General features: G+C 36.7%; 2 protein-coding genes across 3 annotated transcripts; both read right to left on the bottom strand.

Moving 5' to 3' along the window:
- Positions 1-68: 68 nt before the first annotated feature.
- Positions 69-2285, bottom strand: LOC126791000 (adrenodoxin-like protein 2, mitochondrial). 2 transcript variants are annotated; one of them, XM_050517392.1, is made up of 8 exons: positions 2138-2285; positions 1955-2027; positions 1806-1867; positions 1431-1543; positions 1042-1148; positions 731-780; positions 556-638; positions 69-471 (listed from the first exon to the last, which is right to left on the bottom strand). In XM_050517392.1, the coding sequence occupies exons 2-8, from the start codon at positions 2010-2012 to the stop codon at positions 357-359; spliced, it is 588 nt and encodes a 195-aa protein (XP_050373349.1). In that variant the 5' UTR covers positions 2013-2027; positions 2138-2285; the 3' UTR covers positions 69-356. The 2 variants fall into 2 exon arrangements, with proteins under 2 accessions (XP_050373349.1, XP_050373348.1); XM_050517391.1 differs by having other exon boundaries at positions 1955-2285.
- Positions 2286-14295: 12010 nt separating this feature from the next.
- Positions 14296-20834, bottom strand: LOC126790797 (ATPase family AAA domain-containing protein At1g05910). The gene is made up of 10 exons (XM_050517147.1): positions 20508-20834; positions 20312-20410; positions 18359-20194; positions 18085-18273; positions 17742-17884; positions 16909-17154; positions 16292-16478; positions 15522-15587; positions 15196-15445; positions 14296-14797 (listed from the first exon to the last, which is right to left on the bottom strand). The coding sequence occupies exons 1-10, from the start codon at positions 20751-20753 to the stop codon at positions 14388-14390; spliced, it is 3672 nt and encodes a 1223-aa protein (XP_050373104.1). The 5' UTR covers positions 20754-20834; the 3' UTR covers positions 14296-14387.
- Positions 20835-21891: the final 1057 nt, after the last annotated feature.

Here is a 21891-nt window from a genome sequence, read left to right as displayed (position 1 = left end):
TTATGGCATACCTTGCTTTTGTTCTAAATGGTAAACTAAAATGTCATTGGATACAGCCACATAAGAAGTTTGGAGAAAAACGAAATGTATCATTTCATTTATTCAAAAATAAGAGTGCATTACAACAATATTCTTCAAAAACAACACAATTGAGGATCTGGACAAAGGAGCCTTTACTCATATATGGTATAGATTATCTAACTACTGAACTTATAAAAGACTAGCAGCAATAATAAAACTAAAAAAAAGGGCAAAGGCTAAACACAATTGGTGCTTGGGTCAATAAAATTAGAGCTACAAAAATTGGGACAAACAGTTACATCCCCAACCAACTCTTCCTGAACTGTTCTACATCGCTAGTGTGGTTTTGGTACATACCCATCGACAGCAAAGTTTCGGGTGGCAGCAGGAATAGCTAAACGAACTCCATCAAGTTCGGGGCTTGCAATGACTTGGCAACCCAGACGAGACCTACAAGATGGCAAATATAAATATCAATCTGAACTGTGCGATGCAGACACAAGAAATATTTGACCTTAAAATCCATCAACCTACGTTTCTGTAAGTCCAAATGCCAAGTCCAACATGTCATTTTCCTCATCAGTTGGGTCTTCTAATTTGTTGTAATACTCCATGTCCTACAATGTTATTTGGCAGTGGGCTTCAATTCTAAAAGAGCAAATATAAGCTCAAAATTAGAATTTTACAAGGATGGATGCTTACAACATACCATTACAATCACATGACATGTTGAGCAGGCAAGCGAACCTTCACAGGCTCCTGCATGAGTAATAAGCATTAATTTCTGCGAGTATCTAACAATGAAACACTTGAGACTAGAAAATGGAGGGCCAGTGCCAGTGGTCAGGGCATGCAAAGTACAATTTTTAGCAACAGAAATGCAATACACTTTTCAATAATTTGGTTGACATACGCCTATCAGTTACACAATAATGGAAAACAAATTTAGAGAACAAACAAATGGAATTGAGATTTAGGTTCATGGAGAAAAAAGTAGATTTAATAAGACAAGAAACTTGCCTTCAAGTTCTATGTCATTTTCGTGAGCAGCTTCTAGCATAGACATGCCTATTGGAACCTTGATGTTTTTTTCGTCTCCATCCTTGTCAACAAAGGTTACAGATATCCTGCATATAATTCCAATGTATCTGAGAAACAACCCTTGTCTCAAGTTTCAACACAAACTTCAGCTCGGAGGAAAAGTTTACACTTTCTCAACAAAAAAACAAAACAAAAAAGAGGAAAATATTACACCAGCCAGTCACAAATTTGTGAAGATAAAAAAAAAAAAGAAATGCATTATCCATATATAAGATCTACTCATCTATTTTCTCCAATTCTGACGCTGAATATCCCAAGTCCCAGCCCATCACCAAACAGTGTATAGCAATTCAATTCAAAAGACTTACGTTTCTTCCTGCTCAATCCCTTGATCTGAAGTGCTGGCAGTAGTAGTAGAAAACTGATGATGCTTCTGAAAGATGGCTCCCCTGAACAGCTCGGTCCCCGACTGTTGATGATACTGGTTCAGAAAGTAAATGATTTAAATGATTTAAATGAGAACATGAATGCAATTTTATAACTACTGATAGACATAATTCGAACTACTTATAACTTCATGTTAATCATCTACAAGCCACAGACTTTGGACACATCAAAGATGGGGACATCACAACAAAAAGTTTCACGAGCGAAAGAGATAGCACCTAATCATTTCCCTTTAAAAATAAATTAAAGTGAATTCAGCAGTTGAACATGTCATTAAATAAAAAGAGATGACTCACGATCGGTTGCAAGAATTGAGTGAAAGAACGAGTTGCAAGTCTGGGTCCGCAAATGGATTTGCCTGCAGATTGTGAATGCTTAGTACAATGTTGTAAACCAAACTGGAGTTGGAGCAGACGACATGAGCAAATTAGAACACGGTGCATACCTGTGGTGAGCTGTTTCAGTACCAAAAGTCCGATTCTTGAAGCGCGAGAGCCCAGCATAATGATCTTGAGAATCTGCAAAACACAAATTAAGCATCTAACTAAGCATTACAACTCCATAAAGCACAACAAAGTGACCAAAAACAAGATAACAAGTGAATTCTCTTTCAGGGAGCTGGGGCAACCTAAACCCTAAACCCTAAAAAAGTAATGTTGCCTCTCTTTGGGCGGCGGCGGAGCTTCGGGAGCTGCTGGAATTCGAATACAGAGAGATATGGATTTCAATCGTCAGAAGATTGAATAGAAGAGAATACGAATTAGAGGGAGGCGGAATAGAACAGTCTGGTTACCTTGGAGGAGAGATCTCTAGTGAAAGCAACCTACTCTAAATATCAGACTGGTTACCTTTGTGACAGCTGTGGTTACAAGTCCTTTTTTTTTTTTTGAGGGAGAGAAAGCAAACTTTTTTATTTATTTATAAAAATATCAATATACACCTTAAATTTGACTATAATTGTCAGTTTACAACTTAAACTTATATTTAAGTCAATTTACATCTTAAACTTTGTAAAAATTACTGATTTACACCCAATCCGTTGAATTTAATGTTTTTCATCCAATTTTAAGTGACATTTCGGCCGTGTTTGGTACACTGGATATGATTGGATTTCAAATCCAATCCCAGTTAGACTTGACTAATAGGATTAGAGATGTCAACCTCCTTCATCAGTGAAGTGTTTGGTGAGCATCTTCTTTTAGCAGATTTGATATGATATATAAGCCAAAAACAAAATCATACAAGAATCGGTTCGACATTTCCAAGCCCATAACCATCGTCCCCAAACCCCTGTCATCATTCCGATCGAAGCCCAATGGTGGACCTAGGATTCTAAGTTAGGGTGGACTTGAAATTTTTCTCCTAATTGAAGTAATAAGATTTTTTTTTGTATATTAGACTCATTATGTCAAATATTAGACTAAAAAATATTTGTAAGCCAATAAAAACATTCAAACCACACAATTTTTGCGTCCTTGAGTCCAAATTTAATTTTGAGCCCATTTGCATTGAGAGAATGTAAGGAAAAAAAACATTTAGAAGAAGAAATCCACATAAAAAAAAGTAGAAGAAAAAGAAAAAATGAATTGCAGTGGATGGAAATCGAACTCGGGTGGACCATATATAAGTCATGATACTAAACAAGCCTACCGAGCACTCATTATGATCTATATTGACACGTTAAAATAATTATACAAAAACTTTCAGGTGGACTTGAGTCCACTAACAACTCAACGTAGGTCTGCCCCGGTTGAAGACGATTAACACCCGCACAAAGAAGAAGAAACTCAAACTTCTGATCACAAGCCCAGCATGGCGGCACCCAGATGCAACTCAATTTTGAACCTGAATTACTCTCCGTCGAGATTGGAGTATCTTCTATAACCTCAATTGCCAGAAAATTTCGGAATAAGAGAGTTCCGACGGCGAAGAAGGCGATGCGAGGTTGAGACTCAATGGAGGCGGTTGAAATTGACCGCACAAGACTAAGAAGAAACTGAGCAAGATAAGGTAGTCGCAAGGGAAAAATGTTGTTGAAGTTTCGGAGAGGAAGAGAGTCGTTGAAATGAAGGCGGACTATTTTTAATAACACCTTTTCTACAAGATTGAAATCAATGTCAAATAAGATTTAAATTTTCTGGTTCCATGTAATCTCGGTCTCCAAACATCTCATGCGGTCAGATTGACATTTTTTTATCAAATCTGTGTCCTATATCCGGGTAAACAAACACAACCGTCATGCATTTGAGAGGCAGTATTGTCATTATATATTTATTCATATTTAATAATGAAATAAATTAATAAAATTACTTAAGAGGAACATTTAACCATAAATTTAACCATAATTGTCAGTTCACAACTTAAACTTATATTTAGGTCAATTTACATCTTAAACTTGGTAAAAATTGCTGATTTACACCCAATCAGTTAAATTTAATATTTTCCATCCAATTTTAAGTGACATGTCGACCGTGTTTGGTACACTGGATATGATTGGATTTCAAATCCAATCCCGGTTAGACTTGACTAATAGGATTAGAGATGTCAACCTCCTTCATCAGTGAGGTGTTTGGTGAGCATCTTCTTTTAGCAAATTTGATATAATATATAAGCCAAAAACAGAATCATACAAGGATTGGTTCGACATTTCCAAGCCCATATCCATCGTCCCCAAACCCCTGTCATCATTCCGATCGAAGCCCAATGGTGGACCTAGGATTCTAAGTTAGGGTGGACTTGAAATTTTTCTCCTAATTGAAGTAATAAGATTTTTTTTTTGTATATTAGACTCATTATGTCAAATATTAGACTAAAAAATGATTGTAAGCCTATAAAAACATACAAACCACACAATCTTTGAGTCCTTGAGTCCAAATTTAATTTTGAGTCCATTTGCATTGAGAGAATGTAAGGAAAAAAAACATTTAGAAGAAGAAATCCACATAAAAAGAAGTAGAAGAAAACGAAAAAATGAATTGCAATGGATGGGAATCGAACTCGGTGGACCATATATAAGTCATAATACAAAACCAAGCCTACTGAGCACTCATTATGATCTATATTGACACGTTAAAATAATTATACAAAAACTTTCGGGTGGACTTGAGTCCACTCATAGCTCAACATAGGTCTGCCCCTGTCGAAGATGATTGGCGCCCGCACAAAGAAGAAGAAACTCAAACTTCTGATCACAAGCCCGGCATGGCGGCACCCAGATGCAACTCAATTTTGAACCTGAATTACTCTCCGTCGAGATTGGAGTATCTCCTATAACCTCAATTTCCAGAAAACGTCGGAATCACAAAGTTTCGACATCGGAGAAGGCGATGCGAGGTTGAGACTCAATGGAGGCGGTTGAAATTGACCGCACAAGAAGAAACTAAGCAAGATAAGGTAGTCGCAAGGGAAAAATGTTGTTGAAGTTTCAGAGAGGAAGAGAGAGTCGTCGAAATGAAGGTGGACTATTTTTAATAACACCTTTTCTACAGGATTTGAAATCAATGTCAGATAACATTTAAATTTTCGGGTTCCATGTAATCTCGGTCTCCAAACATCTCATGCGGTCAGATTGGCTTTTTTATCAAATATGTGTCCTATATCCGGGTAAACATGTTATTAATTTATATATTTATTATTTTAAGTGATATGATATGTTAAAAGATATTAAAAATATATAAATAAATAAATAAAAAATTAAAAATAAATGTGTACATATAAAAATATATATATATATATATACACACAACACACTATATTTGAATGGATTGGTATGTTGAATATATAATTAGAAGTAGGGTTAAGTATGTAGAAAAAAAGATGTAAACATATAATTTGATTAAAAAAAAATTCTCCGTTTAAAGAATATTTTTATTTATTTTAAAGAAAAATATAAATAAAAATTGACAACATTACCCCTCATATGCATGACATGTGACGCAAAATTGGATAAAAACAGTTAAATTTAACAGATGTGGTGTAAATCGGTAATTTTTACAAAGTTTAGGAGGTAAATTGACTCAAATGCAAGTTCGGGGTGCAAATTAACAATTTCAGCCAAATTTAGGGTGTATTTTAGCAATTTTGCCTTTTTTTCGATACAAGAATGTAAAATAAAGAATTCACATTAGATACCTACGAGTATAAGTGCAACTCCAACAATAGGTCTTATTTAGGGTGATATTCTCATTTTAACACTCTTTTCATGAGTCCTATAAATCTCATCTCCATCAATAAGGTCTTATATGGGGTGTTATACTCAAGATACTTAATTAGTTTACTAATCTTGTATTGTTTCATCAAAATAATGACCCACCAAACGGATGTAAGGCCCATAAATTGGTCTTGGAATTGGCTTGGATATAGGACTTCGAATAGGACCGAGTCCTATATTTCGGAGACTAGCACCCTCTATATTTTCCTGTTGGAGATGAATTTCTCAATTATAGGACAAGTCTTGGTTTATAGAACCATGGTTGGAGTTGCCCTAAAGATCATAAGTATGGAAAAATCAACAATGACAATTTAAAACCTAAAACGAAAACATAAAAATATAAGTGCGCATGTGCTGCCTTTAGCTTTGCTAAACCATGCTTATTCCAAAACGTAAGGAGTGGAAAAGTATCATCACCCTTGGTTTAAATTGTCGTTTACAAACCCGTCTCAACTCTTTTATTTTTATTTTTTTTATGGCAAACATAGTATGTTTTATAAATTTTATGTGACTTGAATAACTATTACATACCTCTCCGTTATAATAAAAAAACACAGATAAGAGGTTATAAACAAAAAAAACTCAAAGCTAGCATGCAACATATAATTATTCTTTAATATGAAGCTCAATTATTCCTAACCCTTGCCTATTTTACAACTTAGACAACATAGTAATAGACCACAAACTAACTAAACTGAATTATTTGGGGGTCTAGAGCCCCAAATCCATAGGTGGGTCTTCCAAAAGCCTAAATAGAAGACTAAATTGGGCACTTGCATGTATGGCACCACCCGGGCAAGACGCCATTGCCGCCGGCCGTCAATCATCACTGCTACCAAAAACCAAGTTGCAACCAGTCTTACACCAGAGAAATCCACCTTCATCTACCTGAGAAAGGAAGAATCTCTATTGAAAATATTGCCATAGAAACTGAAGCCCTAGATCTAGAGTTTCCTCCTCTAATACAAACAACCCAACATCTTTTCCTCCGTCGTCAGGCCCTTGATTCTCAGATCTCGCCTTCCTCAATTACACACCACCATCAGTGGCCATCGGTATACCACAAAAAACCATGCGCCACCACCATCACTTGGTCAGGGCCGACCCTGTGTTTATCAATGCCCTAGACAAAAAATAAATAAAAATTATTAACTAATTAAATAAAATTCAAGACCCTCATATTCATAATGCAATGTAATGTATCATTTTCATACTAAATTTATGATTTTTTAAGGTTAAATATCATATTAGATTTACAAAGATGGAAAAAATCATAATTTTGGAACTAATAATTAATTATATACAGTGTTCTAAAAATCGCCGCCTAGGCGCTCGGAGACCCTTGGTCGCCGCCGATTAATCCCCGATTAATCCTCTGAGCGCTGGTTTTTAGCTGTCCGCCCGATTAACGCCTAGCGTTTTTTAGAACCTTGATTATATATTAATTTTTATTGAAACTTTATATGTAAATTTAGAGGAAAAAAAAGACCCCCTATTTTTTTTTTTTACCCTAGACCTGGGCGTACTTGCTCTTGTCTCAGGGCCGGCAGTGCACTTGGTTGGAATTGATTGAAAAAGTATGAATGGACAGAAGAGAAAATCTCCTCTGAGAATAGAAGACGGCATAAGCCGCTATAGTAGTCATCGCCGGCAAGGATATGGAATAGTAGGATTAGGGAAAGGATGGAATATGAGGTTTAGAGACTGAGGTATCATTGAGAGCGGATAGTTCTGCCTGTTTCAGCTCTCTTCATTTTACACCAGAGGAAAAAAAAAAAAAGGGGGCGAAATTAGCGGTTACTCATTATTAGTTCACTAAAAATGACAAAAATGGTATCGCAAATTTGTAGTGAAACATTCTAGGCTGTAAATCATGCATGTGCATTTGTAGGAATATGTGCGCGCATCATTATGAGACATAAATAATTGTCAATCAAATCTATGCTGAATGAGTCGCAACATCTGCATCATCCTTAAGACCCTCTGCAGTCTGCACTAGAGGAAACATAGCTTTAAAACCCGGATGCTCCCCTGACACTCTGCGCTACGGGTTTTGAGAGTCAGGTCAAGCTAGGTTTATATGTTATCCCCCTTACAACTCTGAATGCTTGCCGCACGCTCGGGGCTTCATTGCGTCCGAAGGTAAACATCACTCAGTTGACCGGGATTCATACTCCATTTTCGGACTTTTAACATCAACTTTACATTGAATTCAAGTATAGCAGGCTTCAAAGAAAACTTACCATCAGTCCCTTCATCAGACAATAAATACTTCGATCTATTGGGATGAGAATTCTATCACTCTGATAGAGCGTTTTGTTAAAACGTCTATAATAAACCCTGTAAAACATCATCGTTAGTATAGAATAAGCAGGGATCGTTCTTTCCGGGGAATTGAAGGGAACTCTAAACTTTTAGTGTTAACAAATAATGGGGGTTTGAGATTGATTATTAACTACTAAAATAAAACCTAAATTACTATTTACATGATCGACTTCTCTTTAACAAACTTAAATCAAATTTACCATTACACCACATAATTACAAGTTCGAACCTATCATGCATTCTAATTCGACCAATTACATACTTTTTAGACACCAATACAATTAGAGCCTTAGGGGATCATCTAATCATGCAAGATTTCAATTAACATTTAGATTGACTTAGGGCCTAATCTAAATTTGCATGCAATCAAATTCAATAACACTTAGAGTAGAAATCAAACAAGATTACATTTAAGCACCAAATCTTTGTTGGAGACATGTTTCATGTGTGGCGTCACCCACCATGGTTTCACATGCAAATTTCCAGAATTTTTACCACTTTTAATCAACACAAACCGAACCTACTTAGGGCATGATTCGATTTGTGTCAATATGGTTGATGAATCTAGCACTCAAACACAATCTTAGGGATTACATCCAACCACTAAATTCATATGCACATATCTGAAAATTATCTAAAAATATGAGAAAGATGATTAGAACACAACAATAGAAATACAAACTCATTAATTATAAGAACATAGATTCGGCATAGTCTCAAAAAAATATCAAATACAACTGAAATTTAAAACAAATACAAAACCAATATTGCCACATAAACAACAACTTACAATCTTCATAGACAAAGAATTATAGATTAACACAAATAGACGAAGCCGTGGAGATGAGTTGCGAGAATCACACGTTGTAGGAACCTTGGAGGTGTGTCTTCAATGGTGAAACTCGGTGGAGATGATGATGGTTTTGGGGTGGACGGCTTGGCTAATTTGTGATGGAAGTTTATGGTGGTGTTTTGGTAGAGTTTTGGCTCTTGAATGCTAATGAGAAGTGATCATATTTGAGAGGTGAAGCCATGTATATATAGAGGAAAGATGGAGGGTTTGAAATTGCTTCTTTCTTCCTATAAACATGCCATGCTTTAATCCCTAAAACATGGAAAGTTTTATTCCCTAAAACATGCCATGCTTTAATCCCTAAAACATGTCATGTTTTATTCCCTAAAACATGCCATGTTTTATGCCTTTAATGATCATCTTCTATTTAATTGTTGCATGACTTGGCTCCATCTTTTTTTCTTTAATTATCTCTTCAATCAAATCTGAAAATAAGAAAATAAAATCATAAGTAAGAGATAATTAGTTTCAAAACCTAACAAGGATTCCTAGTCAAACTAGGACTCTAAACCAATTATGCGTTTTAACTCATGTAAGCACAAAAATGCATCCAATACCGCTCAAGACTCTTACTACGACTCAATGACTCAATAGTACAATAATAAGGGCTAAGTAAAGTACAAATTGAGGTAAAAACATGTTAAAAACGTCGCACAAAGTGCTCCTATCAACTACCCCACACTTGGCTTTTGCTAGTCCCTTAGCAAAACAAAACTAAATGAGACACTATTGCCCCTAAATGATTGTCTCAGAATCTCAAAACACATAGTTTTCAAGTTTAAGCATTTGAATGTAAGCACATAAATTCCAAGTTTCATAAACATGCTTCATAGTATGAATAAGTCAGATACGAGACAATAAGCATTTAACATGTTTAGTCAATCAAATCCTCCTCACAAGGCATACTCTCTTCTTTTCACTCAAATTCATGGTTATCATTCACACATAAGTATATGCAAGAGAAAGGATATTAAGGCATCAAATAACTTGCATATTTCAACAAATGAAAGCACTTTGTGAATAACATAGGAAAACCTCATTTAACAACTAAGTGCACAAATGGACCAAAACCATATGCTCAACTCTTGTGATCATCTCCACAAACCAAGATTTGCTCATTTTAAGAATCATTAGGATCATTAGATAAGGTAAATGTTTAGGCGTAGCTAAAGGCATGGAATATTAAGGAATCACAAATGTAATCCTATAGACTCAGCAGAGTAAACATCATACTTATGACACCACACACCATCAGGGGCCGAATATAACAAGTTGGGCACAATCATCATTCTAACCACAAAATGAACATGGACAAAGGTCAAGTAAAAATTTTTAGACCTTCAATTACAACTCAACTCCAAATCACAAATGGAAGACAACATAACATTTTTTCTTTTCTTGCCGAGTTCATCATTCTTTTTTTTTTCTTTTTCTTGTTTTTTTTTCTCGGCAATGCTTGCTTAAAAGCTTGTTGATTTTTTTTTTCAAATGTCTTCCACCCCACACTTATTTCATGCATCATCACAACATCATCTCAATAAGAATTCTGCCAAGTCTATAGGACAAGGTAGAGGTAACTATACTAAGCATGAAGATAACATAGGTGATGAAGAAAAGGCTCAATGTAGGCTCAAATGTGGTTCAACTAAGGGGTCCCAAACAGGGCACATATAGGGATACATGGTTGTTTGGCTAAAGTTGTCGTATTCCTAGAAATGATCCATAAATCCTTTTCAAAATCAGAGCATTTTATGACTTAAATGTTTCAACAATCACAAAAGTGAGTTCTAGTAAATTCTAGAGTCCATTAAAAGCTATGACACATAGTTATTGAATATGTAAAGAATAGTGAGGTTTATGAACAACCACTAAATTTCAAGTTACATCTCATGAAGAAAGTAAATAAAGGCTCGAAAACTCACAGGTTGTTATGGACTTTAAACTGACCAAAACATGTATGTCATAATCAATCAATCGAAATCTCACATGTTCATACCAAATCCACATCATCAATGAAACTTACAATTCAATTCGTATGAAATGCAAAACCATCATCTATGTATTTTAGAGACATAATCATCCTAGACTTTAGGGGCATCCTAAGACTCAATAAAACAATAATTTTTTTTTTTTGATTTTTTTTTTTGGATTTTTTTTTTATCATGACACAAATAATCAATGAACTTGCAACCCTACCTCACACTTAGAAAATTACATTGTCCTCAATGTAAGCTCAATAGTAAGAATGTAATTCACAAGCATAGAATAAGATCACATATCAACACATATACAAGTCAACCATAAGAGTGAAGGGATTAGAAAATTCAAACTCCCGTAGACGACTCCTCCACAGATACGATTGAAATGGGTTGCCTCCCATGCAGCGCTTGAGTTTTATAGTCTCTCAGCCTAGACTCTCTCATGTTCATTCTCATTTAGGCGCATCTCTCACAATTGTCTTCTCATGCGTGTGCTCCTCAAATGGCTCATAGTAGGGCTTAAGTCGATACCCATTCACCTTGAATGTCTTCCCTGTTGTATCACTTTTAATCTCAACTGCACCATGAGCAAACACGTTAGTAACAACAAATGGGTCAACCCAACGTGAACGAAGTTTCCCTGGAAACAACATAAGCCTCTAATTGAATAACAGAACTTTCTGGCCCACTTGGAACTTCTTTCCTCTAATCATTTTTTGTTATTATTTTTCATTTTTTTTGTTTTTTTATTCTTTTTAATTTTTTTTTATTTTTTTATTTTATTTTTAATGTTACGAAATCTACATAAAGTATTACTAAGTCTAATTGATTTTATTCACACACAATCCTAACATTTAAGGTACGTGGAGCAGAGGAGCTAACTGTGCAACGGACTGAAACAGCCCCAGGTAAGGGTCTTGCTTTATCCGATATACCTTAAAAGTTAGAATATCATTTTCTTTTGAAACTATATACATCTATTTATACAAAGTTATTTTCTAAGTTATAAAGCGAGGTGGACATGCGGCCTAAGTATGTTGTCTAGACACAAACTCATTCTTTTGTTTCAGAAGGCTGGATAGCTAGATTCAGAGATAGTCGCAAGGCAGGACTCATTTGTTGGACACCACGGAGGCTACACCCTCGAAAGGATGTTTCCACTATTGACTCCATCACCGAGATGTATGTCAGTCTATGGGCCTCTGAGATCCAATTTTGTAAACCTTGAACCAGGGTAATGAAAATAGTATGCCCCTTACTCAGCTCGGAATAAATTTGTGTGTTAGACTGCTCGCAAAGTGTTAATAAAAGCCGCCCTCAACCCCAAGTGACCTTACCAAGGTACAAATGGAGGGTTAAGGCTAATATTAACAAAATGGACTTTACATATTCCGTTCACTTTATAACTTACAATAAACTAAGCATAAATAAACATTTAGTTTTTTTAAAAATTATCTAAGTGTAACAAGTATCCTATATGCATACTACAACAAAATTAAAACATTTATCACAAAAAATATATTTAAAAAAAAGTTTAATTTTTTACTGTGTGTATTTTACTGTTACCTAGTACTGTTCACATACATTATTTTTTTAATTTTTTTAATTTACTATTTACTGTACACAAAATTTATTTTTGCAAAGATAAAGTTTTTTTTTTACATTTTATTTTTACAATTTATAAGTATTTTTATATTTTTACACTTACAAAAAAAAGTAAAAAAAATTTACAGAGATTTACTTTTTTTTTAGATGTAAAAAAAAACTTGTAATTGTTTTAACTGAATGTTACTATTCACCGTACTATTCACAGGAATTTATTTTTACAAATATACAATATAGTACAAAATTAACACTTCAAAGAATTGAGATTTTCTCAATTCCCCGGCAACGGCGCCAAAATGATAGAGCGTTTTGTTAAAACGTCTATAATAAACCCTGTAAAACATCATCGTTAGTATAGAATAAGCAGGGATCGTTCTTTCCGGGGAATTGAAGGGAACTCTAAACTTTTAGTGTTAACAAATAATGGGGGTTTGAGATTGATTATTAACTACTAAAATAAAACCTAAATTACTATTTACATGATCGACTTCTCTTTAACAAACTTAAATCAAATTTACCATTACACCACATAATTACAAGTTCGAACCTATCATGCATTCTAATTCGACCAATTACATACTTTTTAGACACTAATACAATTAGAGTCTTAGGGGATCATCTAATCATGCAAGATTTCAATTAACATTTAGATTGACTTAGGGCCTAATCTAAATTTGCATGCAATCAAATTCAATAACACTTAGAGTAGAAATCAAACAAGATTACATTTAAGCACCAAATCTTTGTTGGAGACATGTTTCATGTGTGGCGTCACCCACCATGGTTTCACATGCAAATTTCCAGAATTTTTACCACTTTTAATCAACACAAACCGAACCTACTTAGGGCATGATTCGATTTGTGTCAATATGGTTGATGAATCTAGCACTCAAACACAATCTTAGGGATTGCATCCAACCACTAAATTCATATGCACATATCTGAAAATTATCTAAAAATATGAGAAAGATGATTAGAACACAACAATAGAAATACAAACTCATTAATTATAAGAACATAGATTCGGCATAGTCTCAAAAAAATATCAAATACAACTGAAATTTAAAACAAATACAAAACCAATATTGCCACATAAACAACAACTTACAATCTTCATAGACAAAGAATTGTAGATTAACACAAATAGACGAAGCCATGGAGATGAGTTGCGAGAATCACACGTTGTAGGAACCTTGGAGGTGTGTCTTCAATGGTGAAACTCGGTGGAGATGATGATGGTTTTGGGGTGGACGGCTTGGCTAATTTGTGATGGAAGTTTATGGTGGTGTTTTGGTAGAGTTTTGGCTCTTGAATGCTAATGAGAAGTGATCATATTTGAGAGGTGAAGCCATGTATATATAGAGGAAAGATGGAGGGTTTGAAATTGCTTCTTTCTTCCTATAAACATGCCATGCTTTAATCTCTAAAACATGGAAAGTTTTATTCCCTAAAACATGCCATGCTTTAATCCCTAAAACATGTCATGTTTTATTCCCTAAAACATGCCATGTTTTATGTCTTTAATGATCATCTTCTATTTAATTGTTGCATGACTTGGCTCCATCTTTTTTTCTTTAATTATCTCTTCAATCAAATCTGAAAATAAGAAAATAAAATCATAAGTAAGAGATAATTAGTTTCAAAACCTAACAAGGATTCCTAGTCAAACTAGGACTCTAAACCAATTATGCGTTTTAACTCATGTAAGCACAAAAATGCATCTAATACCGCTCAAGACTCTTACTACGACTCAATGACTCAATAGTACAATAATAAGGGCTAAGTAAAGTACAAATTGAGGTAAAAACATGTTAAAAACGTCGCACAAAGTGCTCCTATCACTCTCTGATATAAACTATCGGAATTTTGCATAAACATCTGAATAAAGATTTTGTTTCTCTACGAATCAAAAATTTGCTTCATCCTCTGCAAATTTCAACAAATACTTCAAAATTAATTGCTTGGTGCCATCTATATCACTCTTGTCTTTGATGTCAAAAATGCCCTTCATAATTCTGGTGTAAAGCCTCTCAAGCTGTGGAATGTCATAAGCTTTGGTCTGCTCCACGAAAAGCAGCTTGATAGATTCCATTTGGTTTGTAATTTCACCATCTAACATCTGGACGTCTACAGAGCCACTCTCACCAGCACGGCCAGAAACTTCTACCACTTTGGCAGTCTCATGCTGTTCATGCTGATTGAGATCAACACAAGAGGTTTCTGAAATTCCAAGATCTGTGTTATTTTTCTCCGCTTCCTGGGATGACGTGGATGGGACTGAACCCTCATGCTGTGACTTGTCTTCTGCTGTTGAAGCTGGTATTCACAAGATTAGTATTGAACATCAAAAAAGTGAAAAAAAACTTAACCATTCAAACATTTAATAAATAATATTTGGAAGTATACTTGTTCTATTTGTAGCAAATTGCCAGTTATCACAACTCAATGAGCAAAAAAAAAAAGTATAGTTAACAGCTCATTACCAAAAATAAATATCATCAACATAGAGTCATAGACAGATTTATTCTTGTATCTACTAGTTCAATTATTCTTTTGGCTTTAGATTTCTGGATGCTGATATTGTATTACTAAATTCATCAAACAGCATTATGTTCAAATTTAGGTATGAAGGTTGGGATTGACCAATAACAAGATACATAAAGCTTGGAGTACCTGCAGTTGCACTGATAAAAACAGAAAGAAAAAAAAAATACCTGTAGGAGGGCCATCGATATTCTTTTTCGGCCGTTTGTGTGCCTCGTAGCTATGATCCACATTTACCTCAGGTTGGACATTACGAAGTCGAGCACTCACCCTAGTGACAGTTCCCAGCTGTACAACAGGTATTGATGCAAAAGTAGCTACACCTAGATCTTCTGGTATATGTTCTGGACCACCCTGGGCAGAAATCTTGTCACAATATGCAACCAGAGCAGGGTCCATTTGTGACAGCATTCCTTGTACCTAAGAGGAACATTACATGAAAGACATGCTAAAGCCCAAAGCACACAAATAAACTAAAGGAGAAGAAGACACTTACGGCATCTCGAAGCTCATACCCTCTACTAACAATCCTTGCACCATTGTAATCATCTCCATTATAAGCCTGAATCCAAGAAAGCGGAGCACATAAATTGGTGGCAAGATAAAACTTGAGCAAATACAGTCACTACAACCAGTTTCAACTTCGTTTAGACAAGCATTCCACACAATAATGAGATGATCAAACTCTAAAGTTAAAACGAAATGTTACAAATATTGAGGAAGTTACTTTGACCCTTTTAAATGAAAACATCCCATGCGAGATGCACATAATTAAATAGCCCATCAAATATAACAACAGTTAACAATATCAACCCCCAAAATAGCAACGACACTTTATTTTATGTGCTCTTGGGAAACTTATCCCCCCCCCCCCTTCTGCCCCTCCCTCCCCATCTTCTTTTGCAAAGATTTTTAAACAGATCATTGATTAGATATTAACAATTAACACCCTCACTTCTTACAGTCTTTGTTTTAGTTTCTTAACAACTGGCACGCTTGTGCTTCTTCAATTTGTCCTCTAAACGTGGGAGGTTTCTAATCCACTGGTCTGCAAATTCTCTCTAATTTTATTGAAACCCTGAGTACTGAGAAGAGTTCCTGAACTAAAGCTGCAAAGATTTTTGAATTATACTGAAGTTAACTTTTCCCCAATGACTTTCTAATTGTTCAAAACAATATCTTTCAAGCAACTTTCTGTTAACTCATCCATCTTCTACACTAAATCAACATATCAGCTTACACATAACCAAGAACGAAAAATCACACCTTTGCATTGGAAACTATAAGATTGACATCTTGCAGGAAAGCTGAACAAGTAATATACAATCCAGAGTCAACACGCTGCAGCAGAGTCGCAACATCCATAGGATTTTGGATAATTGACCGATAGTTCGGAGCATCCTCATCCAAAACAGGATAGTGAAAAGCACTAAACCTCTTATCATATAGAACTCTGCATCACATAACCAAACTCATATAATGAAAAAATGGGGAGAGAAAGCAAGATAGATATTTGAGACCTCACAGAATTCTGTAAACACACTATGCAAATTCACTTTGGCTAAAATCATATCCAAATACAAAGCGAAAGATACTTGAATTTACTTTTCTGTTAATTTGAACTAATCATTCTTATGTAATAAACAACCCCTTTAACATTAGTATGAAACTTGATCCAACAGAAAAAATGCTTCACGAAACAGGAAAAACAGAGCCTTATTATGAGACGAGATTACAAAATATGCCAGAGTATGATACAGTTATCCAATTGTTCATTAAACAATCTCTCTATCAAATCATGGCAATTGGCGAATACAACGAAGAAGAGGGGTAATTCACTAATCAGTATCAAAAGAACCAAGACATAGTAAAAGATTTCTTACCGATTGCAAACATCTCTGAGGCACATACGCAATCGGCGAAGAGCATGCTGCTCAGCTTCTACCTTTGCTTTTAACTCTGACAGTTTTGGAGCACTTTGTACTTTTGGAGCCTTTGGAAGTTCAGGAACAGACACCGATTCCGATGAACTTTTAGGTGTGCCCTCAAACATGATTGACAATGCAGCTTCAATCAGACGGTCAAAAAACAAAGATCTGTCTTCAGTAGCTGGCATACTCACCTGATAGCTGTTAAAAGGGGTGCGCATATTAGACTCATAACCATGATGCAGAAGTATACTTTATCAAGTTAATAACTGAATCCTGGATTCTTTCTAGAAACAAAGTCTTTATAGTGATATTTATCTTCATGTTGTTCAGTTCAGGCAGTTCAGGTAAGAAGCTTCAAAATTTTAACACAAATCTGACTGATCATTAACATGTAGATCATTAAATAATTACTTCCAATCACCAACCCGCTCAGATCTTAACAATTAACATTGTAAATGTTTCTCAACTATATTTAGAATTTTCTAATAAAAACGGACACAGAATGTACAGAGTATGAAAAGAATAAAACGTTATATATTAAAAAACCTTCAAAGCAATTGGGCAAGTTCTTGACTTATGATATATAAAGAAAGTCTTTAGCACAAACCAATTGCTATAAAATGTTACTAAATAATGAAATTCCAGCGGCATACATACAGGCAAGAAAAAAAAGATGAGGAAATTGCAAATAAATTACCAACATCTAATAATATATCTCGCACAGAATAAGTGTACAGAAATTCAATTCAGAAACTTCGATAAGTTTTAAGATGAGGACAACATACACAGATCGTTCGGAAAATATTGAGGAGGTCATGGCATCAACTTCAGAAGGTGGAGCTGATGAAGTTGAAAGTAGTAATATAGGTAAATCAGATGGGAAATCTTCCAACAAAGTCAGCAAAACTGCGCGGAGCTGCTCATGTGCCTGCATATAAAATCTATTATGACTCAAATAGCAAAATATAAATCAATACAATCTGGGGGGATGAAAATCAATAATACAAACCATTTTACTGGGAGCACGCAGAAGCAGAATATTTAAATAAAATTACCACTGTGAAAGAATAATTATTGCGCTTATCTCAGAAAATATGAAAAATTCTAAGAGTAAAAGCAAGCACCCACAGTTTCCCACCACAGATTGAAATGTGGCAAGTAAAGAATTGATGGCGTAGTTCTCCTTGCTTCACCAAATATATGTACTAGTGCTTCCTCTGGTGTCTTTGCACTAGGATCAGATAAAAGAGATGGAAGCCCGAGGGAGTGAACAGGAAACTTCTCCAGTTCATGTAAAATGGCAGGCCCAAGATGATCCTGTGAAACTAAAGCAGTAAGTAAATTCAGTTTCTGTCCGACTTACGAATATTTAATCATTTTGAAAAGGGTCCAGGATAATTACCAAGCCTGAACCTTCACCACCACAAAGAAGAAGCCGAGGCCTATAAACAAGAGGAATAGCAGAGCCACATGAGAGCAAGGAAAGTTTGGACAATTCTGGTGACACCCCAATCGGAGGGAAAATATCACAAATATAGTTCATGGCTCTTTGGAGATGCCTCTGCAGGCATGGTGCAACAACTGAAGACAATGGCCTAGAGTGAACAACAGCACCTCTGTGAGCAGCTGGGGTGATTGTTGACATGGCCTCAATGAAGTGGTACTTTTCAACCCTTACTGAATCAACATCAATTACAAATTTATCATCACTTGTGTAGACCTGAGGATATTTTTCACGAAAAGCACGTATGGCAGCTTCAGTGCATAGAGCCTTTAAATCAGCACCACAATACCCAACACAGCTAGCTGCAAGCTCGGATTTTAACTCATGTGAAGGAGGATGCTTCCATTTCCGACTGTGGATGTCTAAAATTTCAGCTCGGGCCTCACAGCCGGGCAAAGGAAAGTTGAATTCACGATCAAACCTACCAGGGCGCCGCAAAGCTCCATCAATGGCATCAATTCGATTGGTTGCTCCGATCAAAACCACTTGTCCACGGGAATCAAGACCATCCATCAGAGCAAGCAAAGTAGACACAATGGAATTGTGAATTTGCTCTTGTTTGCTGGATCTTACAGGAGCCAGTCCATCTATTTCATCAAAGAATATGATTGAAGGTTGATTTCTTTGTGCTTCCTCAAAAAGAAGTTTCAATTGCCTTTCAGCCTCACCAACCCACTTGCTCAGCACATCGGCACCCTTCCTCATATAAAAACTCACTTTCTGGCCAGCCTTGGACGCAGCAGAGGCTAAGGCTCTGGCAATTAATGTTTTCCCTGTACCAGGAGGGCCACACAACAAAACCCCCCTTGGTGGGGTGATATGATAACTCGCAAAGAAATCTGGATACAGTAAAGGAAAGAAAACCATTTCCTTCAAAGCATCAATATATTCAGAAAGTCCCCCTATATCCTCAAAACTGACACTATCATCAACGTGCAACGGTTGTATGTCTGCCCCTCCCTTTGAGCTTGGCCCAGCAGTTTGAATTCCTGAAGTCATGGTGGCAAAAGCATCACCCTGGTGACCCCAACCAGAGGCGGCAACATTCAACCCCCACGTTGTTGTTCCATGCATGTCTAGCCCCCCAAAAAGCCAAGGTGGTCCTGACCTGCTCCCACCTTTCCCCCAAGGAATCGCAGGTCCTTGGTCGAGCTCATCCACAAGAAGGGAGTCATCAGAATCATCAGTCCTTGTGATTCGATGACGCTTATGAACTCGTGATCCACCCTTTCTAACATCCCTGCCTACCTTTGGCCCCATTCCTTGGTGTAATACTCTTCGAGGAGATCTTGGTCTTCGCTTACCTTCTTCAATAGAGAACCTGCGTACTTCTGCACGATTCCGAAGATCATAACGCCTCCTCCCATCCTGTTCCTCTTCCCCCTCTTCATCATCACCATCATCGTCACCATCTCCATCACCGTCCTCATCTCCATCATCGTCACCCATGTCCTCACCCTCGCCCTCATTCTGACCATCATCGGCGTCGTTATATTCAATATCCTGCCCATTCTCAGTTTCTTCTTGGTCAACCTTCTCCTCGGAACTCCCCGGCTCATCCTCAAATCCATAAAGTACATCCTCATTGGAAACAGTCTTTGAGCGACGTGGCCGCAATCCTTCACGCCGAGGTGTCGGTCTCTCCACAATCTTTTTGTGCTTGGAAGGCGATAACTCATCTTGATACGCACTGTTATGACCCCGATTCTTCACAGATTTATATGTAGAGGGTTTCTAAAACACGCATACCAAAAAAAGAAAAATGTCACTCAACTTGAGCAGCCATATAACACACTATACTTAAAATGCAGTTTCCGAATTTCACAAGTAATTTGAGTGTATAAAGCTCACCATCATGTCTTCGTCGTCATCGGAGCTGTTGGATGCATAATCTGGATTCTTTACGGACAAAGTCCTCCTTCTTTCGGAGCGGCGCGGCGCGGAGTTTGTCTGCAATTGGTGAAAAATCCATATCTTAATCAACCAACTGATTCAACTATAGCAATTGAAAAACTGAAAAAAACATGCAAGTGTGAAAATTGGTTACATTGAGGAGCTTAGCGGAGGAGGGAGTGGCGGGGTTGGGAGATCGTTGGGAACGCATCATCTTAGCGATTCGAGCGGCGGCAGGTCTGTTCTTGGTCTTGGCCTTCCTTCTGCGTTTGCGAATCATGTTACTGGGGGTGGAGTAGTAGTAGATGTTTCGCGAGTAAGTTTTGGGGCGCCTACTGATCCGACCGCTGCTCCGTAATGCCTCCGGCGCCGGCGGCCCATCCGATCGCTTCGGAAGCATCTCAGAATGATGCGCTGGGCATTCAACCTGACTAGGGTTTTGGCAACCAAGCAAGGAAGAAGAACACAACTCACTCTAACCATCGAAAAACATATTTATAAAATGACAAAGGTCTGAAATGTCATAATATAATGATTTAAAATATTTCAAGCTACATTACCAGATAAGAAAAATGAAGTTAAGAGTGAAATAGTTGATGTACAAAATGTTAGATTCGTCACACTAATATCGGCGCTGGGTATCCTAGATTCGAGGATTTTAGTTGCAAGGCAGGTATCAGATCAGATCTGCTTAAATGGTTCAATATTTTTTTCACCAGAAATTGTTTAAAGTTCACAACCCTCACGCAAATGAGCTTTCGTTTTTTCTAAAAGAATTTTGAATTTGTATTTCTTGAGCTTAATATAAAGGGGGTTTTTTTTACCCATAACTACAATTAAGTATCAATATTTACCAATAGCAAAACATAGATCTATTATACCATGCGGTCTAAAATAAGGGTAACGGTCCATTTAACAATCCAAAAATCGAAGTTCTAATACCCCTCAAAGATGCAAAAATAACAAAAATGTCATTCTTTATATACTTGGCCAGTCCCAAAGAATAGTTTCATTTCCAAATTGTAGAACGAAATCGAAGAGCAACGACGAGTGACGGCAAGAGCGGCGAAGTCTTGAGATATGAGGTTGAGTGGCCTTGGCACGCGGCGGAGGGCGGGGGAGGCTGATTTCTGAGGTTCAGTGGCTTGGCACGCGATGGAGCATGGTGGAGTCTTGTTTATGAGGATCAGTAGTCTTGGAAGCGCGGAGGAGGGCGGCAGAGTTTTGTTTCTGAGGTTGAGTGGCCTTGGAAGCGCGGCGGAGTCTTGAGATCTGAGGTTGAGTGGCCTTGGCATGTGGTGGAGGGCGGGGGAGGCTGATTTCTGAGGTTCAGTGGCCTTGGAAGTGCAGCGGAGTACGGTGAAGTCTTGTTTTTGAGGTTCAGTGGCTTTGGAAGCATGGCGGAGGGTGGCGGAGTATTGAGATCTGAAGGTCAGTAGCATTATCTATACTTATTAATTTTGACTGTTTGCCTTTAATTCGTGATTTAATGTTGTTATTGAGGTTCAGTGACATTATATGTGCTTGATTTTTATTAC

The sequence above is a fragment of the Argentina anserina genome, chromosome 4, assembly GCF_933775445.1.
Source record: "Argentina anserina chromosome 4, drPotAnse1.1, whole genome shotgun sequence".
NCBI classification, from domain to species: Eukaryota; Viridiplantae; Streptophyta; class Magnoliopsida; order Rosales; family Rosaceae; genus Argentina; species Argentina anserina.
This window is presented reverse-complemented; position numbering and strand designations above follow the sequence as displayed.